General features: G+C 37.9%; 1 protein-coding gene across 1 annotated transcript in view; it reads right to left on the bottom strand.

Moving 5' to 3' along the window:
- The window catches only part of BNC2 (basonuclin 2), a 333090-nt gene that overhangs the window by 272888 nt on the left and 33916 nt on the right, over positions 1 to 26286 (bottom strand). Inside the window, 1 exon segment of the mRNA XM_049769330.1 lies at positions 8681 to 8764. Within this exon segment, the coding sequence (XP_049625287.1) occupies positions 8681 to 8764 (84 nt within the window).

Here is a 26286-nt window from a genome sequence, read left to right on the forward strand (position 1 = left end):
TGCCTTAGGACCACAGGGTCCTCAGATCACCAGGAGTAACACCTCCCAAGCACAGAGCAAGGAGCAGCTCCCAAGCAGCACTAGATATAAACCAAAAACCAAAATCTAGAAAGGAGATCCATAACAGGAAAAAGAGAAAGACAATGAAATAAAGGGACTTACTTTGCTCTGACAGCTCAAAGTAAGATAAGATGCTTATAAGATCATCATGAATTTTATCTGTGGCTTTTTGGAGCTCTAACATTGCTTCTATTTGACAGAAAAATTAACTACTCAAGTGTTTTTTTAAAATGTTTTGTTTATATAAATAAAAATACTATTTCAAATAGCCCTCCTGTTTTTTTCTTTTTTGATTTGTGGACCACACCTGTGTGGTGATGCTCAGAGGTTACTCTTAGCTATGTGCTCAGAAATCGCTCCTGGCTTGGGGGTCCATATGGGACAGCAGGGGATCGAACCGTGGTCTGTCTTAGGTTAGTGCATGCAAGGCAAACACCCTACCACTTGCGCCACCACTCCAGCCCCTTATTTTTAAATAAAAATTCAAGTTTTAAAACTTTGCTTATTGTAATGAACAACTTTTACTTTTGAAATATATTTCAAAATATATTTTGAAACAGGGCTGAAGCAATAGTAGAACAGATATGGGGCTTGTCTTGCACATAGTTGATATGGACTCAAAACCTGGCACCCCAAACAGTTCCCCAAGCTTGACAGGAATGGATGCAGAGCCAGAGGAAAGCCCTGAGTGCCATCAGGTGTGACTCCAACCCCTCCCAACCAAAAAAGAAATATACTTTGGAATGTAAATATCACTGTTTAATGTAATACTTAAGACCCAGGCATTCCGAACCTGACAGTCTTTCCTTTGTGAACAGAAATTAGTGCAGCATCTTTCCATGATGCCTGAAAATTACATCTGAATTTCTCAATCTTCATCAAGCCTTAAAAATATTTTTTCATTCACCTGAAGAGTGATCTTTCTTAAAGGCAGTTGTTTATATTCTCAAGAAAATAGTATAGATGTACCTAAATAATCAGAAACTATTAAAGCAATATTTCAAGGTGAATGACAAATTATCCTCAGCTTGGAAGACTTATGCAGATTAATAAAAATCAAATATCAGACACACAAGCAGATTCTATAAAATAGTAAACTGTACCTGAATTCACCATAGTTTTAGCAAGTTAAGAACCCCACCCACATACCCAAATGACAGCTTGGTGCTTCTTTCTATCCCTCCAATAATCTATCCTTTCTGTGAACCAAAGAACCAACTGGTCCTTACTGTCACAATAAGAATGCTTTTATATAAAAATTCATTAAATAATGTACCACTTTCGTTATGTTGATCCTATAATCTGGAACTCTGTGAAGTGGTTCAACAGGATGTCATCACTACATAGCAACTTGTTTCATTTACAGTATCTGTTTCATTTCTACTCATGAGCTAATATAATTCAATTTTTTTAACTGCACACAGGCTGCTAGACACATGTGCATGGCAAATGGAATCTGAACTTAGCTTAACAGCCTCATTTATTCCTGATGGTTTAAATTATTTCATCACAATTAATGACACCCCCTCAGCTTCCTGTGCAGTGCTGCCAGATGTTCAGAGACCACAAAGCCACTCTCTTCTTTGACGGCTGGTGACAAGTCGTCCTCTGAAGGACATTCCCTAGGTACGCAGGCTGGATGACACCTCCATTGCTTAGCACCTCTCTGCCTCCCAGAATAACTATGTTGAAGAAAAAGCAGGAAGGCATGAGAAACTAGCAAATGTATTAGCGAGGCAAATTATGAGAAGTGATCTAAACTCAGAGGAACTTGGCTCTTGCCACAGGAGTTCCTAACCTTGTTGTTTTATGAAAGAGTGTTTTGCCTCCAATTTCCCAGTAACTGGCACCCCCAGGATGCCTCACATGGCTTCAGTCCTCAGAAAATGTCAGTGAACAATAAAAATATACACTTTTATGCAAGGATTCTTCCAGATTTTGGTCATTTTGTTTTGAGGGTGTTGTTTAAACTTACTACCTCCATCAAGAGAGTAAACTTATTTTTTAAGAGTGAACAGGCCCGGAGAGATAGCACAGTGGCATTTGCCTTGCAAGCAGCCGAGACTAGACCAAAAGTGGTTGGTTCGAATCCCGGTCTCCCATATGGTCCCCCGTGCCTGCCAGGAGCTATTTCTGAACAGACAACCAGGAGTAACCTCTGAGCAACGTTGGGTGAGGCCCAAAAACCAAAAAAAAAAAAAAAAAAAGAGTGAACAGTTAAGAAACACTAAATCTTAAACTCCATTTATCTTCTATTATACTCCCAAAAGACAAAATATGATAAATTGACGTAATCATGTTTATTTACTTCTTTTAAAAAACTTTATTGTGGTAAAAATATAATGTTTTGATGTACACATTTTAATTGTATACATTAACATATACTGTGTGAGTTTTTCTTCTCATTCTTTGGCTTAGCAAATTTTAATCTTTAGAAAGTAGTGTCTCTTAGAGTGTTGTTGGGTTTTACTTGTGGATGTATTTGTTAGAAACATATTAAAAACTGGGAAAGAGCAATAATACAGCAGGCAGTCCATTTACCTTGTACACAACTGACCAGGGTTCAATCCTTGGAAACCCATTTGGTCCCCCAAGTACTTCCAGAAATAATTCCCTGAGTTCAGAGCCAGAAGTAAACTGGTTAATATTACCAGGTGTACCCTCCTCAAAATAAAAGAATATACAGAATTCATGCTCCTTCTATTTAAGTCTAAAATGTGAAGTCAGTTACTACTTTACTTAGCTTAAAAAGATTTACTCAACACAGAAATTTGGAACCAATTATCTCCATATTAATCATTTGATTTTCAGTTATAAAAAAAAAGATACATAGGCAAGTACTAAAAAAGTAGTAGAAATAGTACACACATACTTTTACAATAAGAATCCAATGGTACAGCTCTAATTTGGAAAACATTTCTATCCACCAGAGAACATGTGGCAGACATTTTATGGATTATTTTTTAAATGTTAAAAAAAAATCCTGATCTTATTCAGGGAATAAGAGGCCTTTTCGTTTTGCCAAAAAGTGTAATAGGAAAACTGAAAGGCCACCTGTGTCAGCCCACCCTATAGTATGAACACAAGCTATAAGAGCATTTTCAAAAAATATTTTTAAACTGAGATGAGAAATAAAATCAATACCAATGCAGATTCCAAGAAAATGCAAAAGGCTGCTGTGCATGTTAGTGGTTATGCATGTGGGCCACACGGGATAATTTCAGATGCCTCTAAAATTCAGTTTACTTTCTATTTTATATTCTATTTGGTACTTAAACCAAGACCTCATCCATATCAATTCTGACAATGAACAAAAATACTGAGTAAGCTAATTAAGCAAAACAAGTTGAATTTCCCCCTCACACTTTTTTTACAATCTTAAAACAGCTTCTGAAACTCCTCGAATATACTACACTAAATATTTTGACAATTGTTATATTAAAATTACTTTTCTAGGAAGTCCTATGAAATAAAACAGTCTAGTCTTTATCAAACTTAAGATAATCAGAGAGAAGCGGGTAATAATGGCATACTTGCAGCAGACTACAATAGGAAACTCTTAGCACTCCCAAAGTTGCATCAAATTTTCCATGGACCGAAACTAAAATGAAATAGTTCAATTACTGAGAGGTAGATAAGTAAAATAAACAACTAATTTCATACAGTCAAGTTGGGGAGAGAGTCCATATGGACTTCATTCTGTTGTCTCCAAATACTTTATTGGAGGGAGGGAAAGGAGTTGAATAAACTTTAAACTCTCATGTAGGGATGTATTGCCTGTGTGTCCCTGGCAGATGTGGAAAGGAGATGAAATGGGCAAGGGAGAATCAAATATCCCATCGCTGCAGGTTTGCAGAGGGAAAGAGGACTGCAAAGATCTCACATCTGGCAATCATTTGTCAATAGCTGGAAAGAGAACTGCAGGAAACTTTCTGGCTCTTGGAGAAGATGAAAAGACAAAAACCATGTGACACACACACACACACACACACACACACACACTGCAATGGTACAATGACTATTACGCTTATTCTCCACCTCTCTTCTCCCACATCCCCTAAATTTAATGATCTTCAGATATACTCTACTCCATGGTCAAAATATGCAGTCACTTGACTTGTTAAAGCAGCAGTGTATGTACATTTTTCAAATAAACCCCAGGGCTGATGTTAGAAAATCAAAATCAGTCAAGCATAGACCGCCTGGTACTTTGGGCAGGAATCCTTGTGGTTTAGTCAATAAACAGAATCTGAATGAAAGACACCACAGTAACTAGACAGTAACGTTTTGAACAGTTCTTAAGCTGAAGGGAGGGTGTGTGGAGGGTGCTTGGGGGAGTAGGCTGAGGAAGGCGGGTATACTGGCGACCATGGACATGAGCTACCAGCCCACTTAGATCATTCTAGCCTATCTGTGACAAACAAAACTGTATTTACCACAAGATAGTCTGTTCTTCCTCTCCTCCCTCTCAATCTCTCCCCACACATACACCCCAAAGTAAGAATGAACTTTTATTAATGAGACATTGTGAATGAACTCAGGGTGCAAAGTTCATTTTAGAAAAAAACACTTAAACATATTTAATAAAGGAGAAGGAGAAACCTTTAATTAAGACCTTACTCGCATTGTACTAACCACTGTGAGTCCTATACTAGTGATAATATAGAAAATTTGCTGGCTTGACCATGAATTAATAAAAATAACCAGTTTTGTCTCCCAAAGTCTTTAAGATAATTAAAAGTTTTATTTTCAAACAACCAACACAAAACTGACTTCTACAAATTCACAGAAATTGTATCTGTTCATGATGATTGATAAGACTTCAGTGAACAGCTTTCGTTGACCCTTATGTAGTATTTAACTAACAGCAGCCGCCAAGCTCATCCCTGTGATTCCTTAAGTGAATGCTGCAGGTTGTTTAATAACCTGGCAAATTCACAGTAGCTTGTCAAATTATTACAGGAACAGTGTCATCACTAAACAAGCCTGATCACGGTTAATTACAATGCAGACGAGAGAGCAGCCACAATTGTTCATTAATTACAGGAAGCACCTCATTTAAATTTTATGGAAATTTACACTTGCACCCCGGTATGTCTGGAAAAAAATGTGATCCTTCATGCATTCACAGAAGAAAGGAGTCTGTGGTTTATGAAATATCACAACAAATTGTGTCTACTCTGGTCTTGAAATATTGGTTCATTATTTACTCTAATTTCCTAAGCACTTTAGTGGTGAAAAATACCTAGTCAAACCCCACATCTTAAATTCCCAACCAAGAATGGAACTGCTAGGTAGGCTAATTGTCTATAGCAACTGAATCTTTGAGGGGCACTTTTAGAATAAGAAATTAATGTTTCTCATATTAAGTTTCTGCAGCTATTATGGGATGTATAACCAGAATGACTCCTTTAAAATAATTACATTGGATCATATTCTTTGCTCCTTATACAACAGTTAATTTCTTAGGTTAAATAGTTTCATACCTACTTTAAGAGTTACTATGAAAACATCAATAAACTTATACAGTGAATCAAAGTATTTCCTTTTACTTTTCTAATTCAAGCACATTAAGACAAAAATAAGGCAACTGCCCTTACAACACAGAAGGAAATGAAGCACAATCTGAAGAACGACCATCATTCAAAACCAGAAGAAAATTGATGAAACAGTATAATGAATCTTGGGGTTATTAAATGATAGGAGTTTCTACGTTATATGAAATGTTAGGGCCAAACAGAAGCAGTTAAGAACCACAAAGGTCCATACCAGTCATGTCATAATAATATTATTAGCCAAACAATGGAAGTAAACCAGTTGTAGGGCCATGCTTCAAAATAAAGAATCTCCTTACAAGAAAGGACTAAAAGCCATTATTTCTAAATCTAGGTGTGTAGATATTCTGAAAAATCAAGAGGACAAACAGTACATCCTTGGGTGTAATGCCTGGCCTCAAAGGAAACACTGATACTTAAGTAAAAGAGCAATGACTCCGGCAAGCCTCATAGTGTGTTTCCTGGTGTATAAAGCTAGTCTTAAAAAGTAATGACTCAATTTCAAGAAAAGAATGATGACAACCAACAACAACAAAACAGAATACATGCCATGGGCAAGAGTACATGCTACAAAAGTCTAAACAAAAATCTAAGTCCTGGGAACTGAGCAACAGCACAGTGGTAGGGTGTTTGCCTTGCCCACAGCCAATCCGGGATGAACCTGGGTTCAATCCCCTGATTTCCATATGCTCCCCATATCTGCTAGGAACTATTCTGAACTCAGAATAAGAAGTGACCCCTGAGCAATGCTAGGTGTGGCCCAATCCCCACAAAAAAACTTTTGGCCTGAGCTTGTTATTTGGTGAAGCGCTTGCCAATTTCTATGACTAACAAAATATAAAATATACCAGAAATCAAATGTATGAAATTAAAGTATATTAAATATATTAAATTAAATATATGAAAGCCATATTTAAAGAGGAAATAATAAAAATAGTTTAAGTATATCCTACTTCACCATAATTGACAAACTTTCAATAGATTTGATCTTTCCATTAAATCTACTAAAATGGTGTTGCAGATGAGAAATCTTATACACTACATATTTTTGTGTCTTTATCAAGGAACTTGGTCTTCTTCACAAGGCCCATGCTGAACTGTCAACATCAAAACTGGTGAACCTAAAACCAGGATTTCACTTAGAGCTTGTAAATACATTTTATCCCCTGCAGTATGAAAATGATGTGCTTCGGGACCGAAGAGATAGCATGGAGGTAAAGCATTTGCCTTGCATGCAGAAGGACAGTGGTTCAAATCCCGGCATCCCATTTGGTCCCCTGAGCCTGCCAGGAGCAATTTCTCAGCATTGAGCCAAGAGTAACCCCTGAGCACTGCCGGGTATGACCCAAAAAACAAACCAAAAAAGAAAAATGATGTGCTTCAAAAATATCTCTCAGTTTAATATATTCACAACTGCAAGTTTTGTTGCTCCTGTACATTTTTGTATCGAGGTACAAAAATGGATGATCCAAAAGCCCACTCGAACAGGTCATTCAAAGTGAAATTCTTAGTGAGCATTATTTGCCCAAGCAAAGAGGCCAAGGATCAGACTACTCACCACCACCAAAAGTGAGTAGTTCTGCATTTATGTGTCACACACAAGCTGTTAGTTTCCTAAACCTTGGATCTACAGTACACAATCATGTCTCAGATGTGTTACACCTGCTCTTCTGCTGTATTCTCGCCATATACCACCTAGACAATACAAGCTTGTGGTACAAGAGAACTCAGGTGGTCTGCCCTATGCCAAGCACAGGTGTGCAGGGAAACAGTATGCCTGTCAGCACCATAAAACTGAAATTTCATCCTACCACCATTTCTACCACCTTCAGTCACACTGTGAAGAAGTTCATTTTAAAAACTATTCTCTTTAATCATGTGATATATGTAAATCAGTAAAAAATGTTTTAAAACTAAGCTCATTCCATAAGTCTAAAAATTTTTTAAATCACACTAAGTAGAAATCTTAAAAACATACTGCGAGTTTAATAGGACACGCCATTCATGCTGAAGCTTCAACCTGTATCTCTGCATCACTGATACACACACATTCCCTCAAATATTAAAAGATAAATGGAAATAGAGACAAGCCTTAGATAAAGATGTCATACTTTGATATCTAATTTTCAATATACCTTACTAGTTATCATGCCTCAAAGGCACATAAAATTAACTAAAGCTTGAAAACATTAGAAAAATTCATTTATTAATTAATGTATTATCCTGCAATAAAATACAGCTCCCAAATATGACAAAGGAATATCCGTCATTAATGTGAGAAGCATGACTTACTCACCACATAGATCAGTGGCTAGGAGTATGCTTAGCACATGCTAATGCTTTTAAAACATTAGAACTAGAACCTGGATTGTACATTTAGGATACATGCCTGACATATGAGGTCCTAGGCTCAATCCTAGACACTAAAACAAACAAACAAAAAAGAACCAGTATTTATTGAGTGCTTGTTTATGTACCCAACCCTACACTAATTGGTATTTAAACATTACAACACTTAATACATATAACCACTTTATATAGTAGAACTACATTTTATAGAGAACCTCAGTTAGGTTAAATGGCTAGCCAAACATCTAGCAGCAACTTCCATTAACCTAGGCAGCCAGCTTTCAGATATATCCTTATCTACTATGTAATATAACATTTCTTTTTTTTCTTTTTTTTGGGGGGAGGGGGGTGCCACACCTGATGACCCTCAGGGGTTTCTCGTGGCTATGCGCTCAGAAATCGATCCTGGCTTGGGGGAACCATATGACACACCAGGGGATCAAACTGTGGTTGGTCCTAGGTTAGCTGCATGGAAGACATATGCCTTACCGCTTGTTCCACCACTTTGGCCCCTAATATAACATTTCTTAAACAAATAAAGAATTTCCAGTCAGGATCAGCTTATCCTGAAAAAAAGGTTTTGCTGTACAAGTAACACTGGTTTCTTTTTCACATCCGTTCCAATGGTTTTAGTACCACTGATATACCTGTATGACCTTCAGGGACTACTACTGCTGTGACACCACCCCCAACTGATAAAACAGTAAGACTCCAACCTGGACTTCCAGCCTCTGGTCTGGCTCCTCCAGGTTTGGGCAAAAGTCTGCACCCAGCACTCTGCCAGCACATGCCACTGGAACCTGGGGGAATACGGCCAAGTTAGATGCTGGGTGTGGTGGCTGCTGAGAACTGCACATAAACACACTTAATTCAGGCAAAAGGAGGAACATCCCATTTGCAGCTTCCACACAAGCCATTGTAACCTCACAGATCAGAAACACTCTAAGATATCAAATATATATCATAGTCAAGTATAATAACTACCAGAAAGTAATTTTCAAGAGCATCCACATGTGTTATTACTTCTTATAGCCAAAGTATGCAACACAAAGGGTAAGGGAAGAAGAAAAGTAAATGAAAAAAATGAGGAGGAAAATAAACAGTCTTTTACATATACAGGTGACATTTCCCCCCAATTATTTTATTTTCCTTATGTGGTAATTAAGAAATTGTATTCTGTAACACTTAAAGTTGTTTTGATTCTTAGAGTACCATTCAGATTTACTGCTTTTATTCTAGATATAGGCTAACATAAGATATGTACTTATATTTAATTATTCATTTTTAAATAATGTTTGAGGCTTCCTCTGTGTCTGTTCCAATAACAAAAAGGATAATAAATAGGGGGCAGAATAATTAGTACACAGGTTGAACATTTGCTTTGCACTTGAACAACTCAGGTTCAAGCACTGCATCTCATATGGTCCCCTGTGCATCACCCGTGCCAGGAGAGATCTTGAGATCAGAGCCAGAGATATCCCGGAGCACAGCCGGCTGTGACCCAAAATAGAAAAGACAAAGTTGTCAACAGCTGAAATTTGCTGAAAGCCTATGCTTAGAATTATTCATGGAAAGCCACTAAATTCCCTTGCAAAGCTAAGTTATATAATTAGTTTTATCTTGAAGTATCACTTACTTTCCTCTTATTTTCCATTAAAAAATTTAGGTTGCATATAAACCAGTTTTCTTCTTTCAAAAATGTTTAAACTATTTGTCATATTTCCAAACACATACTATCTCCATTAATCATACAACTACCTATATACGTGAACTCTCAAACCATCAGTCAATTTTATCTCACCTGTGTCTCCTCTCCTTTCAAATTCCTTTCTGGGAATCTTGTTTTATACTATATTTTTAAAACCCCAATTAGAATCATCTGTGCCAATCAATTTGCTTTACACAGAGATCAGTTTTCAGCTAAGCATGCTGTCTTAAGAAGTTATTTTTTTCTTCCTTTTGACACATAAATCAATTCACTTCTCCAAATTTAAACAATTTTTAATAAACCCCACGTTAGAAGCTCAATAATGCATATTAATAATTAAAAGAAAAGTTGGGTAGTGCTGGAAAGATAATCCAGCAGGTAGGGCACTTGCCTTGTATGCAACCAACCTGTATTCAATCTAGGTTCCCCCATATGATATACTGAGCCCTATCAGAAGTTATTTCTGCATAGAGACAGGAGTAAGCCATGATCACTCTGGGCGTGACCCAAAATTATTTATAATTGTATATTTATAAAGATTTTTATTTTGGTTTTTAGGTCATACCCGGCAGCTCTCAGGGGTTACTCCTGGCTCCACGCTCAGAAGTCACTCCTGGCAGGCTCGGGGTACCATATGGGATGCCGGGATTCGAAGCACCGACCTTCTGCATGCAAGGCAAACGCCTTACCTCCATGCTATCTCTCTGGCCCTTATAAAGACTTTTTTAAAATACTCAGTAAAGTCTTAAATATATTAGATCCCATTCTCTTCAATTCTCATATTCCTTCCTGCCTGCATCCATAGGTGAAATAAAAAGAATAGTATCATCTGTCATTGATAGTAACATCTCTGCCTACAAATTTCATGAGCAGAGCTCAAGAGAAGAAATAAAGGCAGGCCATAGCTACGGAGCACTTGCAATGTGGCCAGTCACCAGGGGCACCTTAAATACAAATTAATCCATTTTCTCAATAATATTATAGGATATGAAAAATTCCATTTTGAAAATAAAAAGAATCAAGGCATAGAATTAAGTAGGCAAATAACTGAGAATCACTTGCAAATTGTAAGGCCCAACCCTATAAATAAGAAAGAGCAATTGAGAACACATTTCAAAAGAGTTAATGAAAAACAGGTAATCGTTGCTGTTAGTGGAATCTACTCTAGAGCCATTTGCTCATGTTTCATATGAAAGAAATTACATCTAAGACCATTTAAGGAAATAGAGAAGGTGTTATCATAAAACGAGGCCTACTGCTTGTTCTTTGGTCTAGGAAAGGGCAACATAAGTGATGTTAAAGAAAATATATCCTATAACTTGAAGAATGCACAAGAAATGGAGCCTGGAAGAGTACTGGCACTATGCATTTCTGTTCTGTCACACAAAAAATAATGCTGAATCCACACCTCAGTTGACATATGGAGGGACACTAATGAGCTCTGCAACAGTAATTCTCCCTGGGGGACAATAGAAGGATTGGAAAAGAATTAATCTTAGAATATTCAATAGCAAAATGAAGCACCCCCAAAAGCTTACTACATAACTTTAATAAAGGTGACTACTTAACTAGTAAATGTAGATTCCATGAACTAGAATGCATATGTCGCTAAGAATGTGCATAATATATATTTCCAGTATACAAAACAAATTCCCAACTACCTTAAAATGATTAGGCCATGTCAGAAATACTTTATAGTTCCCTCCTTTCTTTATAGATACATTTTATACAAATTCTCCAAAGGAAAGACGAAAATCAATCAACTATAATTATTCTCAATTATAACCTCAGACATTTCAAGATATGTGAGAGTAAGTCCATGAGTAAGTTGGAAAGAAATTGTGGCAGGCTACTAGAATGTTTTAGCTCATTTAAATCACAAAAGTAAGGAAGGTCTTAATATAACTCTCAAATATAGGACCCTAAAATATCTAAACATAAAAAATACCTGTAAGAATACTAAAAATGGATTACATAGACTGGAGAAAGAACAGAGGGGTAAAGCACTTCTGCTGCATATAGTTAAGCCTGCTTCAATCACTAGTACTGTATATAGTCACCTGAGCACCACAAGAAATGATCCTTGAGTGCAGAACCAGGAGCAAATCCTAAATGCAACCTGGTGTAGCTCACCCCCCAAAAATAAAATGGAGTTTCCTCATTTAATAAATATTTAAACAAAACTGTATAATTTAACACATGAGTTCATCCTCTACGAACACTCACTCCTATTGCTATTATATTTATAGTAATTAATAATCATAGGAAAAAGCATAAGGAGGGCTGGAGCAATAGCACAGTGGTAGGGCATTTGCCTTGCATGCAGCAGACCCAACACGAACCTGGGTTCGATCCCCAGCATCTCATATGGTCACTCAAGGCTGCCAGGAGCAATTTCTGAGCACAGAGCCATGAGTAACCTGAGCGACATGGGTGTGGCCCCAAAACCCCAAAAAGAAAATATATAAGGAATACATATAAAAGAAAATATATAAGGAATATATATACAGCTGATGACTAATAACATCAATATGTAACACAAATGTGAAGGATACATAAATATGACATGAAAAAAATATGATATGAAATAAAAATGATATATAAATATTCTAAACTAATAATTTCACACATATAAAAGATTAGGTCATTTTGATGTAGAAGTCTATAAATAAACTCACTAGTTAAAAGTGATCAAATTAGGGGTAGGAGCAACAGTACAGTGGGTAAAGCATTTGACTTCCAATCCCTGTTTGTCTGTTCAAGCCCTGACATACCATATGGTCCCCCAAGTACCACCAGGAGTAACTCCTGAGTGAAGAGCCAGGATTAACACCTGAGCACAACTGGGTGTGGCTCTAAATCACTAAAGTGATCAAAACAACATAAAATAGCAGACAAACTGTTCTGCTTTTGATTATTACTCCATTTTAGGTTGATAATAAAATACAATGTATACCTAACAACCACTGTTTTCACTGAAGTATGGAATTAGAATTTGAGGAATTCAGTATTACTTTCCTTAATGTTAGACTTTAATGCTAATATAAAGAAAATATCATACTTTATAACAAATGTCTATAATGATATATCCAAAAATTTCAGTGAAACTTTATATCTGAAAAGACTAAGGAGACTTTATTCCTTGTCAATCTTTTTGTATTTTGCTTCACTTAGTAACAAAAAGCTTGAAAATACAAATAATAGGGGCCGGAGAGATAGCATGGAGGTAAGGCGTTTGCCTTTCATGCAGAAGGTCATCGGTTCGAATCCCGGCATCCCATATGGTCCCCCGAGCCTGCCAGGAGCAATTTCTGAGCATGAAGCCAGGAGTAACCCCTGAGCGCTGCCGGGTGTGACCCAAAAAAAAAAAAAAAGAAAATACAATAAAATGATATATTAATATTTATAAACACTATTCCACAAGCATTTAGTATAGCAATTAGAGTATGGCAGTTCTCTTGTACTCATCTATTCATTATCCTATAACAGAAAGAGGCTTTGGAAGGCACCCTCAAGAAACTGGGTAAACCAAAACTGATCGCATACTACTGTACTATACACACCTCAAAGAAATCATGGTGAGAAAGTTATTAATAACTTACTCTGTATATAATAAAACACATAACAAATTTCTATGTTCTCTCTTTATTCACCCCCCCTCTCTCTCTGTCTCTCTAGACCCATTCCTGCCCATGGAGAACCATTGGGCATTCACTTCAGAATGAAAAAGGTTCCCAGAAAACAATTTTTCTGAACCAGCGAGGAAATACTGTAAATTAACTACACACACTTGTTTTTACTACGATCACACACAAATTTTTAAGATCAGATTTTCTAAAAGAAGACAGAAAAATGGGGCCGGTGAGGTGGCGCTAGAGGTAAGGTGTCTGCCTTGCAAGTGCTAGCCAAGGAAGGACTGCGGTTCGATCCCCTGGCTTCCCATATAGTCCCCCCAAGCCAGGGACAATTTCTGAGTGCTTAGCCAGGAGTAACCCCTGAGCATCAAATGGGTGTGGCCCCCCCCCCAAAAAAAAAGAAGACAGAGGGGAAAAAAAACACATCACAAACAGGATCTGGATCTATTATTAAAAATATCTGAAGTTGGGGCCGGATAGATAGCATGGAGGTAAGGCATTTGCTTTGCAATCAGAAGGTCGGTGGTTCGAATCCTGGCATCCCATAAGGGCTCCTAAGCCAGCCAGGAGTGATTTCTGAGCACAGAGCCAGGAGTAACCCCTGAGTGCTGCCAGGTGTGACCCAAAGACCAAAAAAGAAAAAAAAAAGAAAATATCTGAAATTAAATGACAAAAGGGGATTAAATGATAACATGAGAAATGTGTGGCCAAGAAATAGGCATCTATGACTAAAATTTTAGTACAGTGGGCAGGACACACTTGCCTTACATGGCTGGCCAAGGTTCAATCCAGAGCAACCTATAAAGTCTGCCCTAATGTCTCCTCAACACCTCTCACCTAAATCCTCCAGGAGTAAGCCGTAAGCAACATCGTATGTGGCTCAATACTGGCCCTCCTCTCAAATAAAATTGGCACACAGTCTAGAATGCTTGATGCAAAGCTGGCCCAATAAAAATTAAATTTGGAGTGGTGGGCTACACCTGGTGATGCTCAAGGGTTATTCCTTGCTCTGCGCTCAAAAATCACTCCCGGCTTGGGGGACCATTTGGGACACCAGGGGATCGAACTGAGGTCTCTGTCCTAGAGATGCCTTACCACTTGCACCACCATTCCAGCCCCTGAAAACTTAATTTTTAACCATAAAATATTTAAATAGTTTTCTTGATAGCCACAATAAAAATCATAGTCTAAATAAACAAACTTCAGTGTCAGCTCAAATCTCTTTGGTTAAGCAGGCCACAAGCCCAGATAAGTGTATGTGTTTTGGTGACTTCAGTCTAGATTTAAAGCATTAAATAGCAAACTATCAGAACCCAGGATAGCTTGAAAAGAATGTGTAGACACAACTGGTTAGGAGAGAGGGGGAAAGAAAACTGAGAATATAGACTTGAACGGATACAATAGAGAGGATTTAGAGTAAAGAGAAAAGAATAGAGAGGACCCAAGAACTCAAAGACTCAGGAACATAGCCAACAAAAGTACCCTCACAGTACAAACCTGAGAAAAGCAGAAAGATATTTTCAATCTAATTTCAATTATCATATGAAGGTAGTGCCAAACAGAAAAATAAAAAATAATTTAGATAATGCAAAGAAATCCATATAATTAAGTAAAATGGATTTGAAAATAACCCAGTTAGAGCCATTGTGAGGAAGAGCAGTTAAAAAATAAACTAGTTAGGGCTGGAGAGATAGCATGGCGGTAGGGCATTTGCCTTGCATGCAGAAGGACGATGGATCGAATCCCGGCATCCCATATGATTCCACGAGGCTGCTAGGAACGATTTTTGAGCATAGAGCCAGGAGTAACTCCTGAGCGCTGCCAGGTGTGACCCAAAACCAAAATAAAATAAACTAGTTAGTTACTCAGCACAATAAGGATTTAAGCTTAAAATACTGTTACATACTTTTAAAAAATACAAAAAAGCAGGTAAGGTGCTTGCCTTACCTGGTATCCAATCCAGATTCAATTCCCATAATCCCATTTGGCCTCTAGTATACCACCAGGAGTTATTCCTGAGTACAAAAACCAGGAGTAAGCACTGAGTATCACTGGAGGTTGGGCCCCTCCCCCCAAAAAAGTTAAAGCTAAATACAAAAAGAGATAAAACAAGAAAGTGAGCTTACTTTATATTGATGAAGTTAAAACATCTTAGTTTTATTGGAATTTTATCTTTTATTTAAGATAGTCCAGGCCTAAATATTCTCAAACAAACAACAAAAGGATATGAGAAAGAACAGTCGAATACATCAAAAACCAAAGATTACAAGTAAAAACTCTCAAGCATATCAGAAAGGAAGTGGTGACTTATAGCAGTATTGAGGGGATGTGGTATAATAGTACAAAAGGTAAGGTATTTTCCTTGCATGCAGCAAAACTGGGTTTTATCCCAACAAACCATATGGTCTGCTGAGCAACATCACGAGTGATCACTGAGAGCAGAACCCAAGTATGGTTGAGTGTGGTCCAAAAACCGAGAAGGAAAGAACCAGAAATAAATTTTCTCATACAGAGGTTTGGGATTAAGCAGATTATTTCAACAGGAACAAAGTTCAGATGAAATCTGCTACAGAAGAATAAAGCAGGACAAAGACAGGTCCCTATAAGTCATCTCCAAAGAGTAAATGAAAGGATCTGGGTTATAGAATTAAAAAATAGAGAAGGGTCATATATGTGATTCTGCTAAAAATAAAAAAGGCATAATATATGTACGATTGGAAGTGGGTAAGGGGGCATAACATCCTCACAGAATCCAGAAAGTATTTAGTTGATGTTCACTCTCTACTTTGGGAGCTTATCTTGGGTGAACATAGGGCCCCAGGCCCAATGACAAGAGCAACATCTAAAACTACCACTGCAGAAAACATTTACAACCACAAACAACAAAACATACCTTGTTGGAATACTGTGAATTGTGGATTACAAGGTAAAACTCTTCCCTGAAGTGCCTAATAATGATATAATTGATGAATAATTGAATGAATAATGATAAAAATTGCAGTCATGGGAGCTGGAGATAGCACAGTGGTAGGGCATTTGCCTTGCATGCAGCCAACGGACCTGGGTTCAATTCCCAGTATTCCATATGGTCCCCCAAACCTGCCAAGAGCGATTTCTGAGCAAAGAGCCAGAAGTAGCTCCTGAGTGCTGCCAGGTGTGGCCCAAAACAAACAAACAAACAACAACAAAAGGCAGTCTTTTTTATCCAAACACTCAAAGGGATTTACACATAAAATTTATTAATTCTCACATAAGAGGACAGATATAATGCCTATCTCCAATACATTTTCTTTTCACTTTTACATAAGTAATCTGAGTCATATCACTACAGTTTTTCTTGTTTTATTTTATTTTACTTTTGGTTTGGGGACCACATCCTGGCCTTGCTTAGGAGTTACTCCCGGCTCTGAGCTCAAAGAATACTCATGGTGGTGCTTCAGGAGGTAGTATCGGAATGCTGGAATTGAACCTAAGTAAGAGGCATGCAAGGCAAACACACTATCCACTGTAATGTCACTGGAGGCCCGACTCTAAGTTTTGTAAATAACTGAACTAAAATTAAGACAAAGTTCCAAACCACCACAATAGTGTTTTTGCTATACAAGTCCACTATTTTATATAGTTCATTTATTTCTCCAATTTTTATTTTATGTGTATTTTAGCATAGAATAAAGTGAAAATGAAGTTACTTCCACCATATGGAAAAGTTTTATACTAAAGGAAGAAAACTACAAAATTTGACTATTTTAAATGGCTAAAAATCACTTCCATATTTTCAAAAGTAAACATGAGGTTATTGTTTATGAGTAGATACACTGCCAACAAACACTAAGTAAAATTCTAAGTTTTTAACTTTCTTTCTGTCCAGAAAACAACTCTATCTTAAGGTATAGAAGTTTAAAGTTAGACCTTTTGTTTGTTTGTTTGTTTTTGTTTTGTTTTGTTTTGTTTTGGGCCACACCCAGCACTGCTCAGGGGTTACTCCTGGCTGCCTGCTCAGAAATAGCTCCTGGCAGGCACGGGGGACCATATAGGACACCGGGATTCGAACCAACCACCTTAGGTCCTGGATCGGCTGCTTGCAAGGCAAACGCTGCTGTGCTATCTCTCCAATGCCCTAAAGTTAGACCTTTTACATTCCAACTGTAGCACACTATAATGCAAGGTCACTTAACAGCCCTATCAGAATGCTGTTTCTTCCACCTGTAAAATGGAAGTAATTACTTATTCAGTATAGGGTTTGCAAAGTTCAAGGAAATATTACATTTTTATTACGTGCATTAGGGAAGATATAATAGACACAACAGCTACCTATTTCATATAAGCCCATCCCAACTACACTCATGAACACACCACTCCCATAAGGTTGAGACAGATAAAAAAGGAATTTGGTCAAGAGACCTTGAGTATCAAAAGAAAAAACCAAGTGGGGAAGCTAAAACTTATACTAATACAAATAATCTCCACCAGGGATCTTCTCAACAAACTTTTAAGATGGTTTTTAGAATGTTGTGCTGAGACTCCAAGATGCATCTAGGCTCTGAGAGGATGACTATTAAAGTCTTTAATAAGGAAATAAGTAAGAACTGGCACACTTCATTCTCTGCTACTTCTACCCCACACCAAATTAAACCCTTCCCATGTCAAAGTGATTTTCTTAGTTCACTTTCAAGTAAATGGTTTGATCTATGAATTTAAAGGAGCCTTCAGGAACATGGGTAAAATGACTGTGAAGAAACCCTGCCACTATTTTTGTTTGTTTGTTTGGTTTTGGTTTTTGGGTCACACCTGGCATCGCTCAATGGCCACTCCTGGCTCCTGGCAGGCTTGGGGGACCATATGGGATGCTGGGATTCGAACCACCATCCTTCCGCATGCAAGGCAAATGCCTTACCTCCATGCTATCTCTCTGGCCCCAAACCCTGTCACTTTTAAGGGGGTTCGGGGGAGAGAAAAAATGAAGTCTGGATCAATGTTTCCAGTTATGGAGACGGGTTGTGTGCATGTTGTGTGTGTTGTGTATTGTATGTGTGTGTTGTGTATTGTATGTGTGTTGTGTATGTGTTGTGTTGTTTATTTGTTTGTACTCGGCTTGCTCCTGGATTTGGGCTCTGAGGTCACACCTGGTAGAATGTAGGATATATACATTGCCATGCCAGGATCAGACAAAAGATGTCATCTTGAAGATAAACATCTATACAAGATGTATGCCTTCACCCAACCCCTCAAAAAAGAAGGATCATTCACTGCTGGCAGAAATGTAATCTGGTTCAACCTCTAAGCAAAACAACAGTTCAAGAATTGAATGTGAATTGAATGTGAATTGGATTAAAATAATAAAAACAGAGCTGGAGAGATAGCATGGAGGTAAGGCGTTTGCTTTTCATGCAGAAGGTCAATGGTTCGAATCCTGGCATCCATATGGTCTCCTGAGCCTGCCAGGAGTGATTTCTTTTTGTTTGTTTGTTTGTTTGTTTTTGGGCCACACCCAGCATTGCTCAGGGGTTACTCCTGGCTGTCTGCTCAGAAATAGCTCCTGGCAGGCACGGGGAACCATATGGGACACCAAGATTCGAACCAACCACTTTAGGTCCTGGATCGGCTGCTTGCCAGGCAAACAACACTGTGCTATCTTTCCAGGTCCGCCAGGAGCAATTTCTGAGCAGAGAGCCAGGAGTAACCCCTGAGAGCTGTCAGGTGTGATCCAAAAACCAAAAAAAATTTAATAATAATAATAATAAACATAGTACTAAATAAAATGTGTAAATCTTTGGATTATGGTATGGGCTTGGGTGGAGAAATAACACTCTACCAGGGGTCTCAAACTTGCAGCCCGCCGAACAACATTTTGTGGCCCTGCCCTAGAGGCATCTTTTTTTGTTTTGTTTTGTTTTAGTTGTTTGGGTCACACACCCCAATGTTCAAGGCTTATTACTGACTTTGCACTCAAGGATCACCCTGACTTTGCCTCCTGCGGCCCGAGGTAAATTGCGTTTGAGACCCCTGCTCTACACTATCCTCTTTATGGCATCTGAAATAAGTTTGGCTTTCTATGAAGAATAAATGTTAAGAATCATAATTTAGCAGGGGTCCTCAAACTTTTTAAACAGGGGGCTAGTTCACTGTCCCTCAGACCATTGGAGGGTCTGACTATAGTAAAAACAAAACTTATGAACGAATTCTTATGCACACTGCATATATCTTATTTTGCAATGAAGAAAGAAAACAGATACAAATACAATATGTGGCCCGCAGGCCATAGTTTGAGGACCACTGAATTTAGAGCAACAGAAGCAGAGAAATTTGGATTCTGTTAAGGAGTAGCTTTATTTGAGCTGGGGAGCATTTACAAAATTATCAAAGTTCCACTACTAAAAGTTGATAACTGACAGATGAATCTTGGCATACAATGTCAAGGAAAAGGGGAACAGGTTCTAAAAAGTAAAAAAAAAAAAAAAAAAAAAAAAAATCCCAACTCAACTTTAGTATTTCCTATGTGTTATACAATTCTACCTCCATGCCTCTTTATGGCCTGAAACCAACAATAAAAATGCACAAGAAAAATACAAAATTGATTATTATGTAATTACCTCCCCAACACAATACTCCTGTTCTAAGGGCACTGGGCTCACCTGGTTTAAACACTAAAGATAAAAGGCTGCAAGATTCAGGGGGCCAGAGAGTTAGCAGGGAGGTAAGGCATTTGCCTTTCATGCAAAAGATCATTGGTTCGAATCCCGGCATCCCATATGGTCCCCGAGCCTGCCAGGAGCGATTTCTGAGTGTGGATCCAGGAGTAACCCCTGAGCGCTGAGGAGTGTGACCCCAAAACAAAACAAAACAAAACAAAAGGCTGCAAGATTCTATAAAAAACAAGTAAAAGGTGAATTTAAATCTCACCAATGCAATCTATTTCTTATCCAGAGTCTCAAGAGGAGGTTGTTCAGAAGATAAAGTAAAGGGAATTTCATTAATTTTCCTTGGGGAATCTTCTTAGGTGTTTTTTTTTTTTTTGTTTTTGTTTTTGTTTTTTGCAGCCAGACTCATTTTATTTCTAAAATCAAATAAGTGGGTTTAGAAGCTGAAAGGAAATAACTTAGTGGCCAACAGGATGCTTTATAAACTTCTAATTCATAAAAACATTGTTCTCCTTTAGTTTTGTTGTTACTACCTTCACAAAAAAGACAGAACACTATGTTACTAACTTATCTAATGTTAAGAAATGTTGTAAAAGGTTTCTACTCTACCTGCTTTCCATTTAGTAATGTGATGTCCTTCCCAGATTTTATCTGCCAATTATAGAAAAACAGTGCTCTCATATCTCTGACAAGAGTTTTAGTTTTTCATTTTAAGCTCCCACTAAAAATTTCCAAGTTTCTAGTTAATATTGAGCTAAACAAATAAAGTACACTTTTAAAGCTATTCTTGCTATCCTTACTACCATTTTCACTGATTTTGCTCTACTTTCAACATTAACATCATAATTCCAATAACAAAGACTTAGAATCTTACAAATAATTACATCCCCATTTCTTTGTTTTGTTTTTTGTTGTTGTTACTGTTGTTTTGGGGCCACACCCAGCATTACCCAGGGGTTACTTCTGTCTCTGTGCTCAGAAATCACTCCTGGCAGGCTCAGAGGACCATACAGGGTACTGGGAATCTAACCCAGGTCCATCATGGGTCAGCTGTGTGCAAGAAAAACGCCCTACCACTGTGCTATCTCTCTGGCCCCAGCCTTTTCATTTCTCAAGCCTACAAAATTCTGAAAGCCTATATTCAGTACTTTCTTGCAAACTCATCAGCTGTTCCCCAACATACCCCCCAGATAATTATTCCTTCTAGAATATTTCTAATATTCTCTGACATAATTCTAAAAGTGATAAAGCCTCAATTTTATCAGCCCACTCTCACCAAATAGGACCTATTTTACTCCTCCAATCGAAAATACATTTCCAAAGGATGTAGGTAGTCTCCCAAAAATTATCAATTAAAGTTCCTTCTAGGTACCAGAGTAGTGGCGCAAATGGTAGGGCATCTGCCTTGCACACACTAGCCTAGGACAAAACGAAGTTCAATCCTCCGGCGTCCCATATAGTCCTCTAAGCCAGGAACAATTTCTGAGCACATAGCCAGGAGTAACCCCTGAGTGTTACTGGGTGTGGCCCAAAAACCCAGAAAGAAAAATTCCTTCTAGGATCTGTGTGTTTCCAACATATCTTCTCCTCTTCGAGGACAAATAGTTGACTATTATTCTAATAGTTTAATTAGAATATATAGTGTATCTTACAGAACTGATTTAAACTTTCCATAATCAGATAACATTTTTCGGGCTAAAGGGATAGTACAGTGGATAAAGGGATAGTACAGTGGTCTTGCATCTGACCAACAAAGGTTCAATCTCTGACATCACAACTGGTCTGTCAAGCCCTGAATATAACTCAGTGTGGCCCAATAACTATAAACAAACAAAACAAACAAAAATCAAACCAGGTATAAATTCTTATAATTTTCCTTAGGAGTATCATCTAAACATATTTAAAGGTTCTGGGGATTAGAAAATGGTATAATGGTAAGGTACCTGCCTTATATGTAGAAGACCTGGGGTTCACTCCCTGGCACCATACATGGTTCCCTCAGCACAGCCAGAATGGGAACAAGAAAAGAAGAGTAACTGTATTTTCTAATGCTACTACATCTAGTTTATCCCTAAGTAGAAGTGATCTTCTTAAGGGCTCTATGAAACTTTAGGGCTCTCAACATTATACTACCTGGGTCTTTAAATACATACCTTTCTCTACTTAAAAGCAAAAGCTATTTTATAACTCTATTACCCCACATACCTCACTACATTATTTTATACATAGCAGATAGATACCCAAAATGTATAGAAAACAATAAACCTCTTTAAATTCAAAGTGGTGTCAATGACCCAATATTTTAAATGGAACGACTCTTTTCTTAGTAAAGTATGATTGGTTTTAGCGAACATAATTTACTTAGAAAGACTTTAGAAGAGAAATGTGTTCAAGAATTTGGGGAAGGGGGGCAAAGCGATAGCACAGTGGCAGGGTATTTGCCTTGCATAAGGCCGAGCAGGTTCGATCTCCGGCATACCATTTGGTCCCCCACACCTGCCAGGAGCGATTTCTGCAATAACCCGAGTGCCTCTGGTTGTGGCCCAAAAAACAAAAAAAGAGAGAAATGTGCATTTCTCTAAAGTAAAAAAAGCAAGTACACTTGCTCAAGTGAGAACACACACAGGCTTGAAGAAACAAGTCTCACATTATTATAATAATGATTATTAATAATAATATACCTGTACTATAAATACCTTAAAGCATTTACGGCTGATCACTTCTATTTCATAGAAATTCAACATAAAAGAAAGATACTATTTATTAACATATTGCTATTATAAGTCAAATTTAGCCTGTACAAATCCAGTATCAACAGACTAGAGCGATGTACAGCAACTAGAGCATTTGCTTTGCACACGTCTGACCCTGTTTAATACCAGCAACCCAAGCACTGCCAGGAGCAATCTATGAGTGCCAAACCAAGAGTAACCCATAAGCATTGCCAAGTTTGGCTCAACAACAAAATAAAATAAACCAGTATCTATAACTAAATGGCAATTAATCTGAGACATATTTCAGCTGAAATGATACTCGATGGATTTTCCTTATATTTTAACATCAGGATATCCTTGGACCCGAACTCCCATTCAAGCATCCTTGAAAGGTAGAAGATGTACACCTCGGGGTCAGAGTGGTAACACAGCACTAAAGTGTTTGCCTTGCACGCAGCTAACCTGGGAAAGACCCGGGTTCGATTCCCGTCATCCCATATGGTCCTGAGCCTGCCAGGAGCAACTTCTGAGCACAGAGTAGGAGTAACTCCTGAGCAAGGAGGAGGATAGGGGGGTTAAAGAGAGAGAAGGAGGGGAGAGGAAAATAAAGGGGGGAGGTGGAAAGAAAGAAAGAAAGAAGGGAGGGGAAGGAAGAGGAAGAGGGGAGAAGAGGAAGGGGAGGAGGAAGAGAGGGGGAAGGAGGAAGAGAAAGGGGAGGAGGAAGAGGGAGGGGAAAAAGTGGAAGGGAGAAGAGGGGGAGGAGATGGGAGGAGGAAGAGGAAGAAGAAAAGCAACACCTGTTCTAAGTTAAACAGGTCTTTCTCTGCCCCAAAATTGTCAAGGTATGCTGGAAATTAAATTATGTAAGATAAAACATACTGACACTGTAGTTTAAAATATATCAGACTGAGTGCTGGAGTGATAGCACAGCGTTAGGGCATTTGCCTTGCACACAGCTGACCCAGGACAAACCTGAGTTTGATCCCGATGTCCGATAAATCCCCAAGCCAGGATCAATTTGTAAGCGCATAGCCAGGAGTAACCTTTGAGCATCACTGGGTGTGGCCCAAAAACTCAACCCCTCCCAAAATCAGAATGAGATCAGGTATGAAAACCCACCTTAATGACTATTTATTAAGGCACACTAAAGGGTAGAAAGAGAATTCAAAGGGATAAACATATGGTTTACACAAAAGAGGCTCAGATTTGATCCCTGGAAACAGATGGCCCCTAGAGCACAGAACTAAAAGTACCCCATACGTCCAGCCAGGTGTGCCCCCGCAAAATAAACAAACTAAAATGCAATATGAAACAAGTCTGACTGACAAATAATTGTAATGAAAGTATAAATGCCCATTATATATAAACTGATCTGAGTAAGAAAAACTTCTAAAGTACTATGAAATCAATTTATAGCGTACTAGAGGATTAATTTAAAATAGTAGATTATAACTTTGTTTGAAACTGGACGTAGGTAACTGTTCATTGAGGGATATATGGAGCTCTGCTACTTGCTTGTGACTAATTTTATAAATAAAGTTTTATTGAAATACAGCCATACTTAATCCTATACATTTATAGTCTACAGTCAACTCCTGGCAGAGCTCAGGGGACCCACAAGGCAAACACCTATTCACTAAACTATCACTCTGGCCCCACAAATCCTATTTTAAATAGTGTAAAATTATACTTCTTTTCCAGTAATATCACTTTCTTTTTTATTAATATCTTTATTTAACACCTTGATTACAAATATGATTGTAGTTGGGTTTCAGTCATGTTAAGAACAGACCCCTTCTGGGCCCGGAGAGATAGCACAGCGGTGTTTGCCTTGCAAGCAGCTGATCCAGGACCTAAGGTGGTTGGTTTGAATCCCGGTGTCCCATATGGTCCCCCGTGCCTGGCAGGAGCTTTTTCTGAGCAGACAGCCAGGAGGAACCCCTAAGCATCGCCGGGTGTGGCCCAAAAACCAAAAAAAAAAAAAAAAAAAAAAAAAGAACAGACCCCTTTACCAGTGCAACATTCCTGTCACCAATATCTCAGTAAAATCACTTTCTAAAACATCATCTTCAATGGAAGGATACAATAAAAACAATGTTTATGGACAGAGAAAGAATGTAAGGCCTAGCTGAAGAACTGTTTTTCATACCAAAAGCTATAATCAATTCCCAGGATATCACATGTTCTTCTAGGTAACATGAGAGTGATCCAATCTCAGGAACAAGCTGGGGAAAAGCTGTATCATGGCAAGGTGTGATACAAAGCTCAGGAAAACAACAAGAGGACAAAATAACGTATACATGGAAGCATCATTCATATATTCATGTCATAATTTCATATGGAAGCATAAGAGCTGGCAGTAGCCTAAATGCAAACAACTCAAGAACTCACTATGGTAAAATAAAATAATGTACTAAAATTCAACTTGAAATTATAATGGGTATCTGGATATAGAAACAGGAAAAGATGTATCTAAGAAATAGTTAAGTAAATTAAAAGACAGTCACGTATCTAAAATTCCTTTATAAAACTAGTATTCATCTATGTGTACATAAAGATGAATACAATATTTTAATAAATTAGTTCTCTAAGGTCAACTTTATAGGCTACTCCATTGTTTTTTATGGGGGATAGTGTTTTTTATTTTTCTTTAAATCAGGTAGGCACATTAAATTTACGTTTTTTTTTACAAAGCTTTAAAAATAATTGCAAAATATAAAATCAATGTGTCAAACTTAAATTCTGCATTTTTATAAAGTACTGTTTTCATTTTTCAAGGAAAATAAAGGTGGCATTATTTCAGAATTAGGAAGGGTAGTTTGGGTATGTTTTTTGGCTTTATCTTACTGTTTTGGTTTCTCTGTCTTTGTTTTAAAGACAGAAAGCTCTGAGGCTTTAAACTACGTATTTAGGAGTTGGCATCCCCACTCTAGATGGCAAGGTGGCAATCTCAGTACTGATTCAAAACAAATTCCTTTAAAAAGCATAGCCTGGGTTTAGAGAGAGAACAGAATAGCTTCTTGATGGAAATATATTAATTCAATCAGTGTCTTGCTTCTGGTTACCATAAAAAGGTTCATAAAGTACCCAAAAACCACATAAGATTTTAGAATTATGCTGCTCAGTGACTGATTCTCAATGAAGAGTAAGAAAGGAGATATTTTCACCACACTCACTTTCTTCAATAAAAGTATACTCCTGGAAAAAACAGCAAAAGTGTTTTCTATTCTAGTAATAAAAAGGCCAAGTATGTACATGGCACAAGCATTTTAGAACTTACTACCACCATCCTTAAGAAAATATAGCTTAAAAAGATTTAGCTTTGGGGCCGGAGAGATAGCATGGAAGTAAGGCATTTGCCTTTCATGCAGGAGGTCATCGGTTCGAATTCCGGTGCCCCATATGATCCCCTGTGCCTGCCAGGAGCAATTTCTGAGCCTGGAGCCAGGAATAACCCCTGAGCACTGCAGGGTGTGACCCAAAAAACCACAAAAAAAAAAAAAAAAAAGATTTATCTTTAAGGACAGAGAGATAGCATGGAGGTAGGGTGTTTGCCTTGCCTGCAGAAGGACATTAGTTTGAATTCCAGCATCCCATATGGTCCCCTGAACCTACCAGGAGTGATTT

The sequence above is a fragment of the Suncus etruscus genome, chromosome 1 (assembly GCF_024139225.1).
Source record: "Suncus etruscus isolate mSunEtr1 chromosome 1, mSunEtr1.pri.cur, whole genome shotgun sequence".
NCBI lineage: Eukaryota > Metazoa > Chordata > Mammalia > Eulipotyphla > Soricidae > Suncus > Suncus etruscus.